At 33.8% G+C, this 21,830-nt stretch overlaps 1 protein-coding gene across 14 annotated transcripts; it reads right to left on the bottom strand.

Moving 5' to 3' along the window:
- Nucleotides 1–6,755: 6,755 nt before the first annotated feature.
- Nucleotides 6,756–15,548, bottom strand: LOC133829752 (putative disease resistance RPP13-like protein 1). 14 transcript variants are annotated; one of them, XM_062259543.1, is made up of 9 exons: nucleotides 13,163–15,548; nucleotides 12,259–13,003; nucleotides 11,670–11,773; nucleotides 9,129–10,552; nucleotides 8,651–8,775; nucleotides 8,420–8,559; nucleotides 8,202–8,315; nucleotides 7,521–7,600; nucleotides 6,756–7,406 (listed from the first exon to the last, which is right to left on the bottom strand). In XM_062259543.1, the coding sequence occupies exons 1-3, from the start codon at nucleotides 15,483–15,485 to the stop codon at nucleotides 11,755–11,757; spliced, it is 3,087 nt and encodes a 1,028-aa protein (XP_062115527.1). In that variant the 5' UTR covers nucleotides 15,486–15,548; the 3' UTR covers nucleotides 6,756–7,406; nucleotides 7,521–7,600; nucleotides 8,202–8,315; nucleotides 8,420–8,559; nucleotides 8,651–8,775; nucleotides 9,129–10,552; nucleotides 11,670–11,754. The 14 variants fall into 14 exon arrangements, with proteins under 14 accessions (XP_062115527.1, XP_062115514.1, XP_062115518.1 ...); XM_062259530.1 differs by having other exon boundaries at nucleotides 9,129–9,255; nucleotides 9,931–10,552; nucleotides 12,259–15,547; XM_062259534.1 differs by having other exon boundaries at nucleotides 9,129–9,251; nucleotides 9,931–10,552; nucleotides 12,259–15,547.
- Between the last annotated feature and the right edge of the window lie 6,282 nt (nucleotides 15,549–21,830).

Here is a 21,830-nt window from a genome sequence, read left to right as displayed (position 1 = left end):
TGGCACTCAAGATTCATAGAAAAACAGAGGAAACACTAATCCAAAATTATTAGAGGACTCGTATCTTGGTTTGGTTTCAATCCAAATCTACACTGAAAGTGATTATATTTTTCTTTGATAATGAAAAATGATATTTTCATATATGGTAAAAAAATAGAAATTTTGATATGTTAAGGTAGATATGCTTAGGTTCTAATAGACTAACATACCATATCATATGCTGCCATATATTGCTGTTGTTTTCCATCTTTTCCACTTTCACATCAGGGCTCCTTGTGGCAATATGAACTTGTTTGGTTTCAGTAGCTATATCTCTAGAGATGTAAAAAGCACTAGCTTCAAATCCAATCAAAACGACAATCTATTAAGCGGTGACTTCTTTACGACCCAAAAAATAAAGTGAAAAACACAACTTGATTGATTATATAGATAGGTGGGGAAGATTATATTGAACCCATTAAACTTGAAATCAAAACAAACTAGTTCTCTACATTGTATGACTTAATACAAAACAAAGCAAATAAATATTTCTGTTTTGAAGATAGTCTTGAAAATTAAAGCCGAAAACACACATGAGATTTACAAAGGTAAAAGCTTTTACGTACGAAGTTATATCAAAACTCTATCATAATCACTTGCTCTCTGCCTAGCACACTTTATATACTGGTTAATTAGCTTGCATCATAAAATGAAATACATTTATCAAAATCAGACACTAGTTACAGAAAACAGTCTTGTACCCTTGGTTGGTTTCTTCATTTTGCTGAGTTAGTTGACCGTTAAAACGGTTAAACTAACTAACTGCTTATTTGATCAATTTGACTGACACCTCTTCATAACACTTAGCATTGAATACTTGTCAACTTTAACTGACTCTACTATAGAGCGACTCAGATGTTCGTGTTGAACCAATGGGTACATTGAGCTCGCAGCCGAAGTGGCTATTGCAAATGATATACTACTAGTAAAACACTTTCTTGCATTGAAAGTGGAAAAAGAAAGAGAACTTACTTACAGGGAAGTAAGAATAGGACTATCAGTCATCACCATCATGACTCCACAGGGGTCTTGTGAACATGGAAGCTATGTGTTCAAGTTCAATCTTAGGCAAATCTTCTCCTCCTTTTTGACATCGTTGTTTCAGCAAGCACCACAGGCTTTTACAGTTATTAATACTCATGGATGTAAGGGATGTTAGTTGTCGAGAGAATATAATATGGCAGAGGAAATTTTGTTTTTAAAAAGGTTCATTGCTTAATCTGTGACCTTTTAAGAATGAAGAGTAGTTCAAATGAGAATACTAAATCTTTATTTTAAGCCAAGTGTATTCCCAAAGTGATTCTGAGGCCCTGATTCAAACAGTTTAACCCTTCAACAGATAATATTGGAGCCAAGCATCAGCTTTACAGATATACACATACCCAAGTTGAGCATGGTAACTTAGATAACTGGATGATATGTGCAGTTCATGGTTCGGTATAGGCATTTTGTGTTGAAAAATTCATTCAGAGGTTCTTCTGCTTCATGCCTGTGAATTCGGGCTTGTATCGGTCTCTCATTTCTTTTATGTTCTTTTACACTTCTCTAGTGGTGGCAATCCAATCTGAGCACATAGCCAGTTTTGGTATCCAATCTGCCATAGTAACCTCCAAGAGTCATTGTTTTTATAAAAAAGTAACACTAAGCACTAGTGTTTTAGCTGAAATAAAATGGTTTATTTGAAAGAATTCAGTTTGTACAAGAATTTCCCCACTGAATTTAGAGTCAATTAATCATTGCTCAAGTCTGGTAGGTGACTTTCATAATCTGCTGCATATTTAAAATACCTGAACTACTTATTCATCATATATCTCTATATAAAAGTTAAGTTCAATCTGTTATTGTTTAAAAATATCAAACAGTGATTAAAGAACATAGAAGTTCCAACATTCTAGTATGACTCACTAAAAATTCAGATTTGTAGAGCTTAAAATATATATATATATAAATATTGAGCTAACAGTAAATTTCCAAAATTTGATAATCAAATCTAAACACAGTATTCTTCTAAAAATATTAATGTAAGCGCAAAAAAGATACAAGAATGGAGAGTAGTTCAAATGAGAATACTACTACATATTTATTTTATACACGTGCATGATCAAAGGAATTTTTCATTACTTGACCATCTCATTAGTTTTGCCATTTTGATTAATCTCCTAATCATTTTGTGGAATTGTGTCATTGGAGCACTGTTTTCAGTTCAACCCTCTTTAGAAAAAAAACATGCACTGGAAATTCCTTCAGAAAGACAGATTCTTTTGTTTAGCATACCAAGATAAAATACAAGAACAGAGCGAATATAAAATCATAGAGCAGATTAAAGTTCATAAAAGTTGAACATCTAAACAAGGCTATGAAATCGATCGACATTCGATCATGTATATTTTAAAGGACACTAGGTAGATTTAATATGTCACTGACATCAAACATTGAATCTGATGCCACAGCATCTTAGAATTATCCATATAAAACCACAAGTGTGGCTTTCTAACCAACATAACCTGATAATAAACAACCATGGTGAACCAAAATCGAAAAGTTTGTATATAAATTTCACCACACATGATTGAATTTTAACAAACAGTAAGAATGACATTATGGAATTAAACAAAAACAGAGTAAACTTTAAGCCTAGAATCTACTGATATCTCTGGTTCAATACAAAATTTAACCCAAAATTATCATACTTTTTAGGTTAGGAAACATACCATCATAAGCAGCCATATATTGCATTGGTTCCTTGTTGCGTTTAATTTTCTTTGATTTTTGGATGCAATGCCAAAAGAAAATGTGCTAAAAAGGTGGAAATTTGCTGCAAAATAATTGATTAATTAAAAAAAAAAAGTAAAAACTAATGGTCAAGCTATATTAAACTACAAATAATTTAGGATCCAGTATATGGTTACAAAGAATTATACTTGGTTAGGCTTCAGCAAAATTCATAAACATTATATCAAAACAGAGGAAAACCCCACATAAACATAATCTAGTATTCAAGCTAATGTAAAGCTCTTTCGTTAATTTTTTAAAAGAAAAACCCAAAATGAACTTACCTGGCCACAAAGTTCAATCCAGTGATCATCTGCTTTTTCTTTAATACAAAACAAATAAATATATCTGTTTTTAGGATAGTTTTGAAATTAAAACTGAAAACACACATTGCAATATTTTTGTATAATTTTTAAAATTAAAAGAATAAGTATAGCTAAATTTGGTTTTTCAATTCATTGTTGCGTTGACATTGAGTTAATAGCAATTGGTACTGTAAAATAAATGTGTAAAAAGAAGAAAACGTACTTGATAGATAGATGTGTGATGTGTTGAATCTTAGGCCAATCTTCTCCTCCTTTTTCACATCGTTGATTTAGCAAAGGACATCCGTAGATATGTAATTCGGTAAGAGAAGTGGGCAGCCCTTCTTCCGGCAAGCACCGGAGGCTTTTACAGCTTCTAATTTCCAAGGACGTAAGGGATGTTAGTTGTTGAAAAGCCTTTCCATTTAGGGTCTCAAGTTTGCTACAATTTTCGATCCAAATAGTAGTAAGAGTGATCGGAAGGAGCCCTTCGTCGGGAAACGAATCATTTTCCCATCCTCTGATATTTATTTCTTCCAAACGTGAGAGTTTCTGTAGATCCCATTTAATACGATTCTCAAAAAGCACTTTTGTGTTCCATAGATAAAGTGTCTTTAGTTTGGAGTGTGATCCCCAATCTAGAAGTGACTCCAACACAGGACAGTGTGATATAAATAGATAATGAAGAAAGGGTGGGGCTGTGGCAGTCTGTTGAGTTCTCGGAAGCAAATACTCCATTTCTTCACAATCACCGATACTGAGACTTTCTAATGATGGAAGATAACCAGGTAAGCCAACATTAAGCTTGGGACAATTCCTCAGCCAAAGGACTTTCAGAAGAGGGAACACTTGACCTTCTTGAAGAATTGCTTCGGTACCAAATGACCATTCTTTCCACATCAACATATTCCAAATATATAAACTTTCTAAACAAGTGAATAGAGGACCACTGCTATCGATCCCATCACCTATTGAATACACACTATCACATCCATAAATTATGAGATCTTTGAGAGAAGCTAGTTGTCCAAGTGGTGATAAATAACAGCAGCTTTTACAATCTTCCAAAGTAATAGATACTAAATTAGAAAATGCATCATCTGCCATCCAGTTCGAGAATGTTGTACCTCTATAACTTTCAATCTTCAGACTCTTCAAGCTTGTATGTGGTCGAAGGGCGTCAAGCACATCTAATTCTTTTTGCGAACTATCAGCATCAACAGCACCATAGCTCCACCTCAAAGATAGTTTCAAAAGGTCCTTCTTATCCTTTAAATTAGCCTTTGATACCTCCATTGCATCATTAATATTTTCCAAACCCAAAATGCAAAGGCTTCCACTTAGATGTTCAAGCTCTGCTAAATCTGTAATTTTGAACACGTCATCCTTATGTTTGTCACTCAATACTACAGATGATAAGAATTGCAAGCATTTCATCTGACTGATTCCTTGCGGCATCTCTTTCAAAGGTACCTCTGTAATATCTAAGTAACGCAAATTGATCAGTCTTCCCATATTCCTTGGTAATTGAGAAAGCTTTGTACAGCACGACAATAATAAAGTTTGTAAATGGTACAAACTACAAGCTGACTCGTGCAACTCTTCAATTTCAGTACCAGACAAGAAGCCAACTCCTCATTCCGTTTGTTGGCCTCTGCCAACAGCTGTTTCAATTGCCGGTTTTCCAGTTCTACAATAGGAACGTAACGCTCAGGATTGTAGTACATGTCCTCATCCCTTGGTGGTGGAGGTGGTCCCCGGGAATCAGAGGACCCACTTCTCTCATCAACATCCGGGTTCTCCATTGGTTGTTTTCCAGGACGCCTTGGGTAATTTTCTTCAGGCGTGTTCTGATTATTTGTGGCCATGAATCTCTCAGGGATGAATGCTTAAGGCTCTCAATGAAAACACCAAACTGTTGACGCCGTTTTTCGTCAAACAGTAAAAGAAGAGCACATAAACAATAAATGATAATGGCCAAATAAAATAAAACAAATTAAACACACGATTTTTACGTGGTTCAGCAGTTAAATCTGCCTAGTCCACGAGTCTATGTTATTAAACTCAAGATTATCTCTGAAAATTCTTAAGCATGAATTCTTCAGAGTTTTCTCTCAAGGTTAAGAATTTCGGTCCTTTACAATGGTGCATCGCCTCTCTATTTATAGAGAAGGATGCAGAATACTATCCCACATATTTTGGGTAGTTACTCTTTTTGTGTAAATAAAATAAATGGCTTTAAATGCCTATAATCAGATATAAAAGGAAACGTCCCCTGAAGACCAGGAGACGTATAACTGACCAAATAATATCTCATGATTCTAGGGGATTTACAATAATAAATGAGGATTACATCTCATATTTATAACACTTGTAGATATTCAAGGTGGTTATCGCGTATCTCTAAGGCTTTAGCTTTCCAGGTTTCCCGTCATCTATCGAGCTAGAAACATCTCCCGAGGCCGCATGGCTTTCGAGATCGTACGTGTGTCGAGCTCGGGACCCCTGATCCGAAGTCGTCCCTGAAGATGAATGTGTTCCCGGAGCTATCTTTCGAGATCATGAACTCTTCGAGGTCACCATACTCGAGGTCGTCTATACCCTGCAAGCTCGGCATATAATCCTGGAGCATGTTTCCAACCTTATGAGTCCACTTATTTGCGAATCCATCTTTCGATGTCATAATTAACATAGCTCGAAATCTGGGTGTAACACAACTTATAGTGCAGCCATTTAGTTGAAATACAAAACCAGTTTGAGATCTTCTGGAGTCTAAATCCCCTGCATAGTCAGAGTCAACAAAGCCAATCACACTTGATGTATCAGTTTGTGAACCATATACTAAACCTGTAGTAGAAGTACCCTTTAAATATCTCATTAGCCACTTGACAGCCTTAAAGTGCTCAATTCCTAGATTATTCATAAATCTGCTAACAATACTAACCCCATGACACAAGTCTGGCCGAGTGCATACCATGAGGTACATGATACTTCCAACCATGTTGGTATAAGGTATCCTTCTCATATAGTCTATATCAGATTTAGTGATAGGAACTTGAGAAATAGAAAGTTTAAATTGTTGCCCAATAGGTGTATTTACAGCCTTAACATCAGAAAAACCAAACCTCTTCAGTACCTTTGAGATATACCCTTCTTGAGATAGCTTGAGCTTCCTGTGATGCCTATATCTAATGATTTCTATTCCCAATATTTTCTTAGCTGAACCGAGGTCTTTCATTTCAAATTCCCTATTCAACAACTTCTTTACTTTGTCTATTTCCCCAAGGTTCTTGCTGGCAATTAACATATCATCTACATACAAGAGTAGATAAACAACAGCCTTTGAATTCCTCACATATACAAAACTGTCATATGAGCTTCTCTTAAAACCAGACTTGGTAACAAACTCATCAAACTTTCTATACCACTGTCTAGGAGACTGTTTTGTTTTGTGTTGAAAAGTTCATATAAGGGAATTCTCTTTCATGTTCATTTGATGATGACAAGATGAAAACAAAGTTTGAGGGTATTAAACGAGCTTAAATCATCAATGCAAGAAACTGAGATATATTTGGATACTCAATTGCAGAAAATTATCTAAAATTATAGACATTTTATGATGAATTGATTCAAAAATACAATAGCAATCTCAAATGGGACTTCATTGAAAATTAAAAACAAATCTCAGTGCCAAATATTTTCAAGTCAGTGAGGCGTCACATATATAAGAACTTCCAAGTATAGAAAAATAGAGCTAACAATGAAAGTACATTTCATCCACAAAAAGAAAATTAACTGAGGCATTAATTCACACCACTCTTCAAGTTCATTAAAAACAGAAGCAGCTGCCCATTTGGTGACATTGAGGGCAGCAAAGCTACTGAAGATTCGAGCAATCTTCCACAATGCAAGATGAAATATTCCAAAGCCGGACGGGGGAGGTAGATGGTTGATCAGATTTAATTTGACCTGTTTAGAGTCACTTTCAAAGAAGAAGTAGCAGACACTATGGCATCACCAATAATAGCAAAAGAAGCTGCAGATTAAAACAGAACTTCAATTTTTGACCAAAGCTTGCACTGATTTGATTAAGGAATATCCATTTGAGGGTGGAGCCAGAATCCAAGTACACTTGAGCATCTCATTAGTTTTGCCATTTTGATTAATCTCCTAATCATTTCGTGCAATTGTGTCATTGGAGCACTGATTTTAGTTCAACACTCTTTAAAAAAAAACATGGTGTGTTCATTTTTGCCACAGCTTTGCTTCTTGTCCATGCACTGGAAATTCCTTCAGAAAGACAGATTCTTTTGGTTAGCATACCAAGATAAAATACAAGAACAGAGAGAATATAAAATCATAGAGCAGATTGAAGTATGAACTCAGGTTTCCGTAGAAACATACCATCATAAGCAGCCATATATTGCAGTGGTTTTCCAAGTTTTTCACTTTCAAATCCAGGTTCCTTGTTGCCGTTTAATTTTCTTTGATTTTTGGATGCAATGCCAAAAGAACATGTGTTAAAAAGAAGGAAATTTGCTGCAAAATAATTGACTAATTAAAAGAAAAAATTAAAAACTAATGGTCAAGCTATATTAAACTATAAATAATTTAGGATCCAATATATGGTTACAAAGAATTATACTGGGTTAGGCTTCAGCAAAATTCAAGGAGCTTCTTAATTTCTAAAGGCACTTATTTAAGGAGCTTCTTTTTTAATTTTTTTTCAAAACAGATTTTAGAGCTTAAAAGGGATATAAAGTATAATAAATAACCCATCAGGTTCACATAGGAAAGTGAACAAAGATTGAGTGAATTCAAGTAGATCAACATTGAGAGAAAATTGAAGACAGAATTCTATTCCACACTCATATGATAATAGGCATTAAACAGTTAATATAAGGAGTTTCTTCAGAATTTCAGTCATGTTCATTCAGATGCTTCTGCTTCATGTTCACCTCCCATTTGGGATTCCTTCAACAAGAAGGCCTTTAGTATGGTGGTGGCAAATGACTAAATGTAGACCAATTCTATAACTTAAGAATCACCAAGCAATGGAAACATGCATAAGTATTAACTCAATACCTGATATGGTCCTGCATTTGCTTGTAAAACTCATTAGTGGAACCCATCATTTCCTCTTTGTTTGGCAGCAATCCACTTGGATTAATGTAACTCTATTATGTTGAAGAGCAGACCCTGAATCAAAAATAGAACACTCGTCAAGTCAAATGCCTTGATGCCTAGTCTGGAGGGTGAGTTTAATATTCGATCTTCATAGTAAGAGTGGCACTATAGCTAACCTTTACAGGTATACCAATAAAGGAGAGCCCTGGAGCCAAGCTTGGAGGAAAGACGTGACGATATAAGGGTTCAACAAACGCAGTTTTCGTCAACAGTTGCAACTCCATTTGTTTCAAGAAATGGATGATCATATTTGAACCTGCAATATTGTATTGTAAACATGTAGCACAATCAAGTGAGTCAAAGTTAGTTTTGAGTTGGTAATTAACTCAACGCTTTAACAGTCTTACTTGATCTTGTCCACAATCACTATCAAAGAAAAAATTCATTTGAAGTTTACAATGGAAAATGGCATCAGCACAAACTGAGGATCCATCTTGAAAAGCAACTCTACCATCTTTCAAACATGATCTATCTGTTCAATTTCGATGTTTAAATCAGCATATCATTACTTCCAAAGCCTACTTAACATAATAAGCAAAGACTGCCATGATCATGGAGCCTTAGAAACACAAACACAAACACAAAAGCATATCTCTGGATAAGGAGCTCCTAAATATGGCACTCAAGATTCATAGAAAAACAGAGGAAACACTAATCCAAAATTATTAGAGGACTCGTATCTTGGTTTGGTTTCAATCCAAATCTACACTGAAAGTGATTATATTTTTCTTTGATAATGAAAAATGATATTTTCATATATGGTAAAAAAATAGAAATTTTGATATGTTAAGGTAGATATGCTTAGGTTCTAATAGACTAACATACCATATCATATGCTGCCATATATTGCTGTTGTTTTCCATCTTTTCCACTTTCACATCAGGGCTCCTTGTGGCAATATGAACTTGTTTGGTTTCAGTAGCTATATCTCTAGAGATGTAAAAAGCACTAGCTTCAAATCCAATCAAAACGACAATCTATTAAGCGGTGACTTCTTTACGACCCAAAAAATAAAGTGAAAAACACAACTTGATTGATTATATAGATAGGTGGGGAAGATTATATTGAACCCATTAAACTTGAAATCAAAACAAACTAGTTCTCTACATTGTATGACTTAATACAAAACAAAGCAAATAAATATTTCTGTTTTGAAGATAGTCTTGAAAATTAAAGCCGAAAACACACATGAGATTTACAAAGGTAAAAGCTTTTACGTACGAAGTTATATCAAAACTCTATCATAATCACTTGCTCTCTGCCTAGCACACTTTATATACTGGTTAATTAGCTTGCATCATAAAATGAAATACATTTATCAAAATCAGACACTAGTTACAGAAAACAGTCTTGTACCCTTGGTTGGTTTCTTCATTTTGCTGAGTTAGTTGACCGTTAAAACGGTTAAACTAACTAACTGCTTATTTGATCAATTTGACTGACACCTCTTCATAACACTTAGCATTGAATACTTGTCAACTTTAACTGACTCTACTATAGAGCGACTCAGATGTTCGTGTTGAACCAATGGGTACATTGAGCTCGCAGCCGAAGTGGCTATTGCAAATGATATACTACTAGTAAAACACTTTCTTGCATTGAAAGTGGAAAAAGAAAGAGAACTTACTTACAGGGAAGTAAGAATAGGACTATCAGTCATCACCATCATGACTCCACAGGGGTCTTGTGAACATGGAAGCTATGTGTTCAAGTTCAATCTTAGGCAAATCTTCTCCTCCTTTTTGACATCGTTGTTTCAGCAAGCACCACAGGCTTTTACAGTTATTAATACTCATGGATGTAAGGGATGTTAGTTGTCGAGAGAATATAATATGGCAGAGGAAATTTTGTTTTTAAAAAGGTTCATTGCTTAATCTGTGACCTTTTAAGAATGAAGAGTAGTTCAAATGAGAATACTAAATCTTTATTTTAAGCCAAGTGTATTCCCAAAGTGATTCTGAGGCCCTGATTCAAACAGTTTAACCCTTCAACAGATAATATTGGAGCCAAGCATCAGCTTTACAGATATACACATACCCAAGTTGAGCATGGTAACTTAGATAACTGGATGATATGTGCAGTTCATGGTTCGGTATAGGCATTTTGTGTTGAAAAATTCATTCAGAGGTTCTTCTGCTTCATGCCTGTGAATTCGGGCTTGTATCGGTCTCTCATTTCTTTTATGTTCTTTTACACTTCTCTAGTGGTGGCAATCCAATCTGAGCACATAGCCAGTTTTGGTATCCAATCTGCCATAGTAACCTCCAAGAGTCATTGTTTTTATAAAAAAGTAACACTAAGCACTAGTGTTTTAGCTGAAATAAAATGGTTTATTTGAAAGAATTCAGTTTGTACAAGAATTTCCCCACTGAATTTAGAGTCAATTAATCATTGCTCAAGTCTGGTAGGTGACTTTCATAATCTGCTGCATATTTAAAATACCTGAACTACTTATTCATCATATATCTCTATATAAAAGTTAAGTTCAATCTGTTATTGTTTAAAAATATCAAACAGTGATTAAAGAACATAGAAGTTCCAACATTCTAGTATGACTCACTAAAAATTCAGATTTGTAGAGCTTAAAATATATATATATATAAATATTGAGCTAACAGTAAATTTCCAAAATTTGATAATCAAATCTAAACACAGTATTCTTCTAAAAATATTAATGTAAGCGCAAAAAAGATACAAGAATGGAGAGTAGTTCAAATGAGAATACTACTACATATTTATTTTATACACGTGCATGATCAAAGGAATTTTTCATTACTTGACCATCTCATTAGTTTTGCCATTTTGATTAATCTCCTAATCATTTTGTGGAATTGTGTCATTGGAGCACTGTTTTCAGTTCAACCCTCTTTAGAAAAAAAACATGCACTGGAAATTCCTTCAGAAAGACAGATTCTTTTGTTTAGCATACCAAGATAAAATACAAGAACAGAGCGAATATAAAATCATAGAGCAGATTAAAGTTCATAAAAGTTGAACATCTAAACAAGGCTATGAAATCGATCGACATTCGATCATGTATATTTTAAAGGACACTAGGTAGATTTAATATGTCACTGACATCAAACATTGAATCTGATGCCACAGCATCTTAGAATTATCCATATAAAACCACAAGTGTGGCTTTCTAACCAACATAACCTGATAATAAACAACCATGGTGAACCAAAATCGAAAAGTTTGTATATAAATTTCACCACACATGATTGAATTTTAACAAACAGTAAGAATGACATTATGGAATTAAACAAAAACAGAGTAAACTTTAAGCCTAGAATCTACTGATATCTCTGGTTCAATACAAAATTTAACCCAAAATTATCATACTTTTTAGGTTAGGAAACATACCATCATAAGCAGCCATATATTGCATTGGTTCCTTGTTGCGTTTAATTTTCTTTGATTTTTGGATGCAATGCCAAAAGAAAATGTGCTAAAAAGGTGGAAATTTGCTGCAAAATAATTGATTAATTAAAAAAAAAAAGTAAAAACTAATGGTCAAGCTATATTAAACTACAAATAATTTAGGATCCAGTATATGGTTACAAAGAATTATACTTGGTTAGGCTTCAGCAAAATTCATAAACATTATATCAAAACAGAGGAAAACCCCACATAAACATAATCTAGTATTCAAGCTAATGTAAAGCTCTTTCGTTAATTTTTTAAAAGAAAAACCCAAAATGAACTTACCTGGCCACAAAGTTCAATCCAGTGATCATCTGCTTTTTCTTTAATACAAAACAAATAAATATATCTGTTTTTAGGATAGTTTTGAAATTAAAACTGAAAACACACATTGCAATATTTTTGTATAATTTTTAAAATTAAAAGAATAAGTATAGCTAAATTTGGTTTTTCAATTCATTGTTGCGTTGACATTGAGTTAATAGCAATTGGTACTGTAAAATAAATGTGTAAAAAGAAGAAAACGTACTTGATAGATAGATGTGTGATGTGTTGAATCTTAGGCCAATCTTCTCCTCCTTTTTCACATCGTTGATTTAGCAAAGGACATCCGTAGATATGTAATTCGGTAAGAGAAGTGGGCAGCCCTTCTTCCGGCAAGCACCGGAGGCTTTTACAGCTTCTAATTTCCAAGGACGTAAGGGATGTTAGTTGTTGAAAAGCCTTTCCATTTAGGGTCTCAAGTTTGCTACAATTTTCGATCCAAATAGTAGTAAGAGTGATCGGAAGGAGCCCTTCGTCGGGAAACGAATCATTTTCCCATCCTCTGATATTTATTTCTTCCAAACGTGAGAGTTTCTGTAGATCCCATTTAATACGATTCTCAAAAAGCACTTTTGTGTTCCATAGATAAAGTGTCTTTAGTTTGGAGTGTGATCCCCAATCTAGAAGTGACTCCAACACAGGACAGTGTGATATAAATAGATAATGAAGAAAGGGTGGGGCTGTGGCAGTCTGTTGAGTTCTCGGAAGCAAATACTCCATTTCTTCACAATCACCGATACTGAGACTTTCTAATGATGGAAGATAACCAGGTAAGCCAACATTAAGCTTGGGACAATTCCTCAGCCAAAGGACTTTCAGAAGAGGGAACACTTGACCTTCTTGAAGAATTGCTTCGGTACCAAATGACCATTCTTTCCACATCAACATATTCCAAATATATAAACTTTCTAAACAAGTGAATAGAGGACCACTGCTATCGATCCCATCACCTATTGAATACACACTATCACATCCATAAATTATGAGATCTTTGAGAGAAGCTAGTTGTCCAAGTGGTGATAAATAACAGCAGCTTTTACAATCTTCCAAAGTAATAGATACTAAATTAGAAAATGCATCATCTGCCATCCAGTTCGAGAATGTTGTACCTCTATAACTTTCAATCTTCAGACTCTTCAAGCTTGTATGTGGTCGAAGGGCGTCAAGCACATCTAATTCTTTTTGCGAACTATCAGCATCAACAGCACCATAGCTCCACCTCAAAGATAGTTTCAAAAGGTCCTTCTTATCCTTTAAATTAGCCTTTGATACCTCCATTGCATCATTAATATTTTCCAAACCCAAAATGCAAAGGCTTCCACTTAGATGTTCAAGCTCTGCTAAATCTGTAATTTTGAACACGTCATCCTTATGTTTGTCACTCAATACTACAGATGATAAGAATTGCAAGCATTTCATCTGACTGATTCCTTGCGGCATCTCTTTCAAAGGTACCTCTGTAATATCTAAGTAACGCAAATTGATCAGTCTTCCCATATTCCTTGGTAATTGAGAAAGCTTTGTACACCGCGACAACAATAAAGTTTGTAAATGGTACAAACTACAAACTGACTCATGTAACTCTTCGATTCCAGTAAAAGACAAGTCCAAATACCTTAAATGTATTAGACTACCAATTGAATCCGGCAACTCCTTGATAGAAGATTCACTTAAAGAAAGCACTCTTAAACAGCTTCCCTTTGTAAGCAATATATTGTACGGCGCTAAATATTTTGGTCCACCTAGAAGCTGCAATGGTAATGCTAGAAAGGTACGCAAAGAAATAGCCTTACTCAAACCCTTAAGTTTGTCGAGGTCGTAAGAACTTTTCCTATATGACAGATGACGAATCTTTGTTGGAAGGCTATGCATATCACTACTCAAATCCAACCTGAAGCAAAAATCATCTGATACAAGCATGGCTAAATCATGTACGAGGTCATGCATTTGGAGAAAGGATGCATTCTTACTCGAACATTGAAAGAATGACCTTGATAAGAGATCTTCAAGGTATTCCTTTCCAAATTCCTCCATCTTTTTACTTTTTGAATCCATTGGCAAAAACCCTTCAGCCATCCATAATAAAATCAATCTGTCTCTTTCAAATTCATAATCTTTGGGAAATATGGAACAATAAGCAAAACATTGCTTGAGATGTGTAGGTAAGTGACGATAGCTCAACCATAAAGCTGGAAGAATGGAGCCCTCTTTCTTGTACAATTCCTCCCATGTGTCACTGCCAAGTATGTCTTCCCATTTTTTAGGATTTTGTTCACAGCGCAGTAATCCACCAAGAGACTTTATTGCTAAAGGAAGCCCTTTGCACTTCTCCACTATTTTTCTACCAAGTGCTTGCAGATCTTTGTTACTATTGTGGTCAAAATTACTTCCAAAAGCATGTTTGACAAATAACTGCCAACAATCTTCATTCAACAAAGATTGTAGATGATGAACCTGCCCAGTGGCCATAGTAGAGGCGACAATTGTGCTTCGGGTAGTCACAAGAATTTTACTTCCATTTGCTCCAGACTCAAAAGAACTCTTCAGTGTGTCCCACAAAGAATAAGACTCGTTCCAAACATCATCATGAACAAAGAGAAATTTCTTCCCCCTCAATGCTTCCTTCAATTTCCTTCGAAGTTCGTCGAAGTTTTCAGTACCACATTTGTTGGTGGTGACCCCCTCAAAGATCTCTTTTGTTATCTTAAAAATATCAAACTCATCCGACACAGTAATCCATACTTTTAGCTCAAAATACTTTTGTACTCTATCATCGTCATAAACAACTTGAGCAAGAGTGGTTTTGCCAAGACCACCCATCCCAACAATCGGGATAACAGAAACGTTACTACCACTATCAACATCACCTTTCAGCAACTGATCAACAATGATTTTTTTCTCAGTATCCCTCCCATAAACATTAGCATGTTCTACCAAAGGAGCTGGTGGCCTTGGCGAAGGTTTGTTCTGAGCACCTTCTCTCAGGCCAAGAGCATCTTTTTGATCAACAAGGATCTTTAGCTTACGAAGGATCTCCATGGAATCAAGCTTAACAGTTTTATCAAATGTGGACAGAAAGGGTGGCATAAATTTCATGAGTACCTTGCTGGCACTGCTGCTGCTGGATTGATCATCTTCAAGCTTGGATCGCAGAGCTTCATAGTCAATCCTGTCCACCAAGTCATCAGCCTGATAGATCACATCTTGAAGCTCGATAAGCCACATCCTGATCTCTTGGTTTCGAAGTTGCTTCTCCTCAGCATCGTTGAGCAGTGCATGAGCTGACCACAACATGGTCTTCAACTCGTATAGCTGGTCTAGAATCAGCTTCTTCCCCCGGAACAGCTGGGGTATCTCCTCAGAGCCCAATCGTTCAAACAAAACCTGAAGTGAAGCAGAAAGCAAAGCACCGGCTACCAGTTCAGCTGCCATGATCAAACCTGAAGTGAAGGACAAAAAGTACTGAAGGAACAAAGGCTAGAACGCTCTTTACTTCTCAGATCTAGAAGCAACAATAGAAGAAAGCGAAGTTAGTGTAGTCTGGTACAATGAACTCTTCTAATGACTAGTGAGACCAGTTTTTCTTTATTTGTTATTTTATTTGTGGTTGGAGTTTCTAAGCTGAATCACGTGTAATAATAGAAAAGAGACAATGGTGACCGTTGGCCACAGTTTTCTCTAAACGAGAAATTGTTTAAAGTTTTTTCTTGCTTTTTAATATAATATTTAAGGATCTGTGTTAGTGGACAACATTGTTTGAGTTTGGTCGGTTACTTTTAAGAAAATAAGAATGATATTCTGAGTTGTGGAAATGAAATAAATATGAAACTGTAATAATATTCCAATTTACGTGAGCAAAATACAAAATCATGAGCTAGCCTTCTTTTAATTAAAAAACATAGTTCTAACTTCTACATAATTCTTCTGCTACCTATAATTTTAATACACGTATCTTGCTTGTTATCAGTCTATAATTTTCACATTTTTCTAATTTAGTAAATATGCAATTATAATATGGCCATTACTACTTGAATACAATAATAAATGAATAAACAAAATTCAGATTTTTAGAACTTTAAAATAATTTGGTTTTTTTTCTGAATTAACAGTAAATTTCCAACATTTGATAATCAAATCTAAGCTGCATTCTTCTAAAAATGTTAATGTAATCACAATGTTGAACAAAAATTTCAAATTTAATATATAAAAATTAATGTCAAACACAATTTCACCTATGCTAATTTTATAGCATAAGAGTTTATTAATCTGAGTTCGACCCATCCAAGATTATAAGAATAACCTCTTAATTACTACCATTTTTTATTTAATGGAAAACCTTTTGATTCCAATTATGATGATATTAAGTAATTTTGTGCAATTTTGGGAGAATTTTGAGGAATTTGGAATTGCGACTGCACTCAGTAAATTTGACTGAATGAGCTGCCTACATACATTCTTTATGAAAGATCAAGTCACTTGTAGTTCTAGACTGTTATTTTGGAAAATGAGTGGAAAAATTCCGGTAAATAACCATTCATAGGAATTTATGGTATTTTTAGAATTTTATGAAATTCCGGTAAATGACCATTCATGGAATCATTTAGCGTTTTTGGAAGTTAGGAAAAATTCCAAGGTGAATGATCTTTTATGGAATTTTGAGAGTCATGTTTGATATTGGAGAATTTTTGAGAGTTTGTGGTTCATGTGACTGGTTTTAGCGACTAAGTTGTCTACGTATCCTTTAGAGGAATCAAGTCAAACGTAGTTCAAAATAATCTTTTGTGATGTTTTGAAAAAATTTAGGTAAAGACCTCTTGTTTAAAATTCTTTTTATCATTTGATATGATTTTAGAATTTTGTTTTATGTTGAAATCTCTTTATTTATAAAAAATTGTTTTTATAAAATAAATAGGACAAAACTAATTTTGGCAGATTCTAGAATCTGTTAATTTAATTATTCCAAAATTTGATAGTGAATAATTAAATTTAATATCAGATAATATCTATATACTAAAATTCAAATTTAATTTTAGAGATTTGAATTTAAATTTTGTGATAAAATCTGATATAGATATTTATAAGATAATATCATTATTTTATATTTTAAAATTCAGTTTGAATTTGAATTTGAAATATAATTAAGATATCATCTTTTGTCTATTTAAACCTTCTATCATACTCAACATAATGCATTCTTCAAACTTCTCCAAATTTGAGAGATATTGTTTAACTTTGAGAAGAAAGTAAAGCATATATTTAAGTATGTGTATTTGTTCTCCTTGATTGTTTACATCATAAACAATTATATAAATATATAGTTTTAATCTCTTATATATACATATATATTTCTCAGGAGACAACAAAAGGTTATTTGCGGCAATTATCTATCTTCAATTTAAAGAGTCATCTTCAACAAAGTTTGCTTCTTCAGTTTTGGTAATCAAAATTTTGTTTATATATAATATATATGCATATGATATATATTTCTCATAATTTTTTTTTTATATATCATACCACACATATACTCATATATCTTTCTACATGCTTAATTATCTATCATGAGCACGCTTGACCCCAATTTTTTTAGTTTCTCCACATACATATATACTCTTCATAAATCTTTTTCTTTGTAACCATATCACATGAATACGTATATATGTATATATGTATATATTTATATAAATTTATAATAAGAATGATGAATATAATATATATATAAATTAGTAATGACTTTTCAAATAACCAAAATAATTCAGACACATCATTTTTTAATTACTTCAGTTTTGGTCTAGACTTTTGAATCAACTTTTGTTAAATATACATACATACACATAATTGGACTTGGAATCATCATGACTCCTGACCTTTGTTGTTTAATATACATATATACATATAAGTTTGAATAGTTCTTCTCGATTGAACATAGTATATATTGTATATAATTATTATGTTTAAGCCCACGCATATGCATTTTTGAGTTTGAGGTCTTTTTATCACCTATATATATATATATTTACTTTGACATGATTGCCGATTCCAAAACTTTTTTTCTTAGCCAAATTGAGGAATTTTCCCAATAATTTTTTTGGCCTTTGCCTAACATAGCTACTAATTGCATTCCAATATAGTATTGGATATTGGGAAATTTCGTTGCCTTGATTTTGCTGTTTAATCAAAATTTACATTTTAAGAAATTTTGATAGTATAATAGTATATGAATTTTATGATTTATCATATCTTCCATGGCTATATCTCACTTTTTTGGAGATCTTTTGTGGCTAATGAAGCCTAGATCAAAGTGGACCATAAAAAAATATGAAAAACCAAATTTAATTTTAGGAGAATTTGAGCAGCATAATTGTGACCGTCAGAATCCCGTGATTCATAAGGGGAAAGACCGGGTAAGCTGTGCAATCCCACATCGCCTGGGGAAGGTCAAGTGTGATGATTCTAAGACTGTGTAGGTATGGGACTACACAGTAGAAGATGACTTAAATAGATTGATGGGTACTACCTATATCAATAAGATGCATCTTCTTTTCGGTAGCCCATTACTTGAGAACTCCAAAGTTAAGCGTGCTTGACCTAGAGTAATCTAAGAATGGGTGACCTCTCAAGTTTTCCCAGGAAGTGTGCGAGTGAGGACAAAGCACGCTGGAAAGACTCATGTTGGTTTGCAAGGCTAGTCGTCATTCTTGGAAGCAGTCATAGTGACGTGGGGCGTTACAATAATTACTTAGAGAAATCATATTTTCTTCTTTCCCCTTTGGCTATATCTCACTTTTTGGAGACCTTTTGTGGCTTAAAAAATCTAGGTCAAAGTAGACCAAAGACAAAAGAAGAGAATCACTGGATGAAAAATGATACTTAAAAAGATAAGAACCAAGATAAGGACAAGCTTTAGTACTTACTTTTGTAGAATTCCCTGAAGAATGAAAACTTAACATTTTCTGCATTTTTTTTGGTGTTTCTCTTTTTTTTTTTTTATCGTAATCTCTCTCAGAATTTTGTCCAAGTTTTTTTTTCTCCCTCTTTCTTCTTTGTCAGATTTACTTCCCTTTTTATAAACTCTATTTTACGTTATGTGAAGAGTGGTGAGAGTGGAACGTAGGAAAGTGGGAAGAAAAGTGGAGATATTCATTTCCACTAATTTGACTGATACCTTTTTTTTATAATAATACATTTAATAATATATATTATTATATATTTTTTTTATTTTTTTTTTCGTTCAACACAAAAAGATATAAGAACTACATCACCAAATATGGAAATGAAATAAATATTTTAATGTAAGAATGGAGAGATATATGGCGCAATTTTTATTGTATTTTTTTAGAAAAAAAAAAGATTCATTGCTTAATTTGTGTCAAGAATAGAGGGTAGTTCAAATGAGAACACTAGTGTATATTTATATTGTTAGAGTTATTATTTTAAGGTTATTTTAGTCTTTTATGTTATTTTATTATATTTTGACTTTTATAAGGCTTGGTCGATTATTTTATTGTAAGAGAACATTTGTTCTTTTTTTGCAATATACTTAGCTCTTCTCTTTGCTTTCTCTTTGAGTTTCTATAAATTGTGTAATTTTTGCGTAATTATCATATTTTATATTATATTTGTTGAAAAGAACGAGCACACATGAAGAATTAGCTGAGCATATGAATGCAAAGCATGACAGTACCAAATGACAGCTGCAGAGTCATTTTTCTGTTTTGTATTTTTGTCTCTATTATGATTTGGCAATGATTGTATATCATTGTTTGTCCTTGTAAAGGACAGTTTGTTACACCTTTATTAGAATATTCATTATTCTAGAATTATGTATACTCTGCTCTTTTGTTTCTTGAGCTGGAAAATCAATACAAAAAGTCTCAGTATATTCATCAGTAATTCCTTAGTCTATATTTCAAACTAATTTGCACCCAAAAAGTGACAAGTTGAAGCCAAATGCATTATGGCTATTCCACCATCAACAGGCAGTTCATGGTTCAGTATAGGCATTTTAGGTATGGTGTCTCTTTGAGAATTCATGGCGTTTTAGCTGAAGAGGGAAATTAAACCAAATAAACAAAACATGAAAATAATTTTTGAGGGTGATGGTCCTTATTAAACCAGCTTGAATCACCCATAGCAATCTCAAATGGGACTTCATTGAAGTTTAAAAACAAATCTCAGTGCCAAATATTTTTAAGTCAGTGAGGTGTCACATATATAAGAACTTCCAAGTATAGAAAAATAGAGCAAACAATGAAAGTACATTTGTAATGACCCACTACTCTAGACTCTTGGACCATTATCGAACTATACATACAAATTCTTACTAAAACATACATTTGCGAAAATACCATAATTTATTATAAACTTGTAGAAACAAAGGCTACTTTCATAAAAATAAGTAGGATATGGGTACCCATTGTCTTTAAAACAAAAATAACTTAAAGTAAAAAGAGTTACATAGAAAATGCGGAAAATACATCTAAAACCATAAAAAACATAAACAAGACTACATCCTCGAATCGAATAACGCTCGGCCCCTTGACTCCATTCACCATCGATACACATCCTCTAAGCGTCACGAATCTTTCCGCCTCTAAAGCTTATTTCCTGCACATAAACAGAAAGGAATGAGCCTAATGCCCAGCAAGGAAAAATCTAACACATAGTCATACACATCAATTTCATAATAACGTAAAGACATATCATAACACATAATACACTTATTATAATGGCCATTATTACTTGGGGTCCCATAGACTAAACAAGCTTATGCCCATGAGATTAGTGGGGTCCTACCAGCTAAATAGGCATATGCCCACAATCTTTTTGGGGTCTTGTTAGTCAAAAAGGGCATAAGCCCAAGCCTACAAACATACACATTCATAACATATCATAACATAACACATAAGATAACATAAACATAAACATATAGATTCTAGCCTATTTTCCTTATCAAAGTTACCGGGATATGTGGACTGAGTTGGGACTTTTTGGAACACTCCTAAAACCATAAGAAAGAGTGAGTCTAAAGAAGAAAGGAGATGAAATGAAAGGGATGGAAAGACTAAACCATTTGAGAAATATGCTTACCGAAACTTATGTGCTCAAGAACTTAGATTCCTTAACCAAAATGAAGATTAAGGTTAGAGATTGAGTAGAAGACTATGAGAAAGAAAATAACATAATACATAAATGAACTAGAGTTTTGGTTACCTCAAAGACTTGAAAGACCAATCTACACCTCAACCGAAATACTATAGAACCTCACTTCCCAAAGTGTTTGATAAGCTTATGATGTTTAAGCTTATGATTTTCCCAAACCAGGTGTTTACACTCTCACACTCACTTAACACTAGCAGCTTCTGAACTTAGAGCAAAAGGTGAATAATGGCTGGGTACTAGGTCCTATTTATAGAGTTTGGGAATGAAAGTATCTTGATTTTACTTGAATAAAAATAATGGCTTTTTAGGTGAAAATCATTTGAATAATCGTTCAGCAGAGGCTGAAGACTCGTTCAAAAGATGCTGGACTTATGGAGGAGTTTGAATGGCTGAAAGGGAAAGAATTCAAAAGAGTTTGAATTTATGCTGGAGGAGGCGATATATCGCCCCCTGTAGGCGATATATCGCCTGGGCCAGTATGCCCGAGGCGACCGTGCATCGTTTCGTGTTTTCCGTATCTACGTGCTGCGACATATCGCCCCCTATAGCTGCGATATATCGGCACACGCTGAATATTTAAACACGAAATTACACATTTTTAGCTAAGTTTGAATGGAG

Source organism: Humulus lupulus, chromosome 4 (genome assembly GCF_963169125.1).
Source record: "Humulus lupulus chromosome 4, drHumLupu1.1, whole genome shotgun sequence".
NCBI lineage: Eukaryota > Viridiplantae > Streptophyta > Magnoliopsida > Rosales > Cannabaceae > Humulus > Humulus lupulus.
Note: the sequence above shows the minus strand (reverse complement) of the source record. Positions and strands in the feature narration are given on the sequence as shown.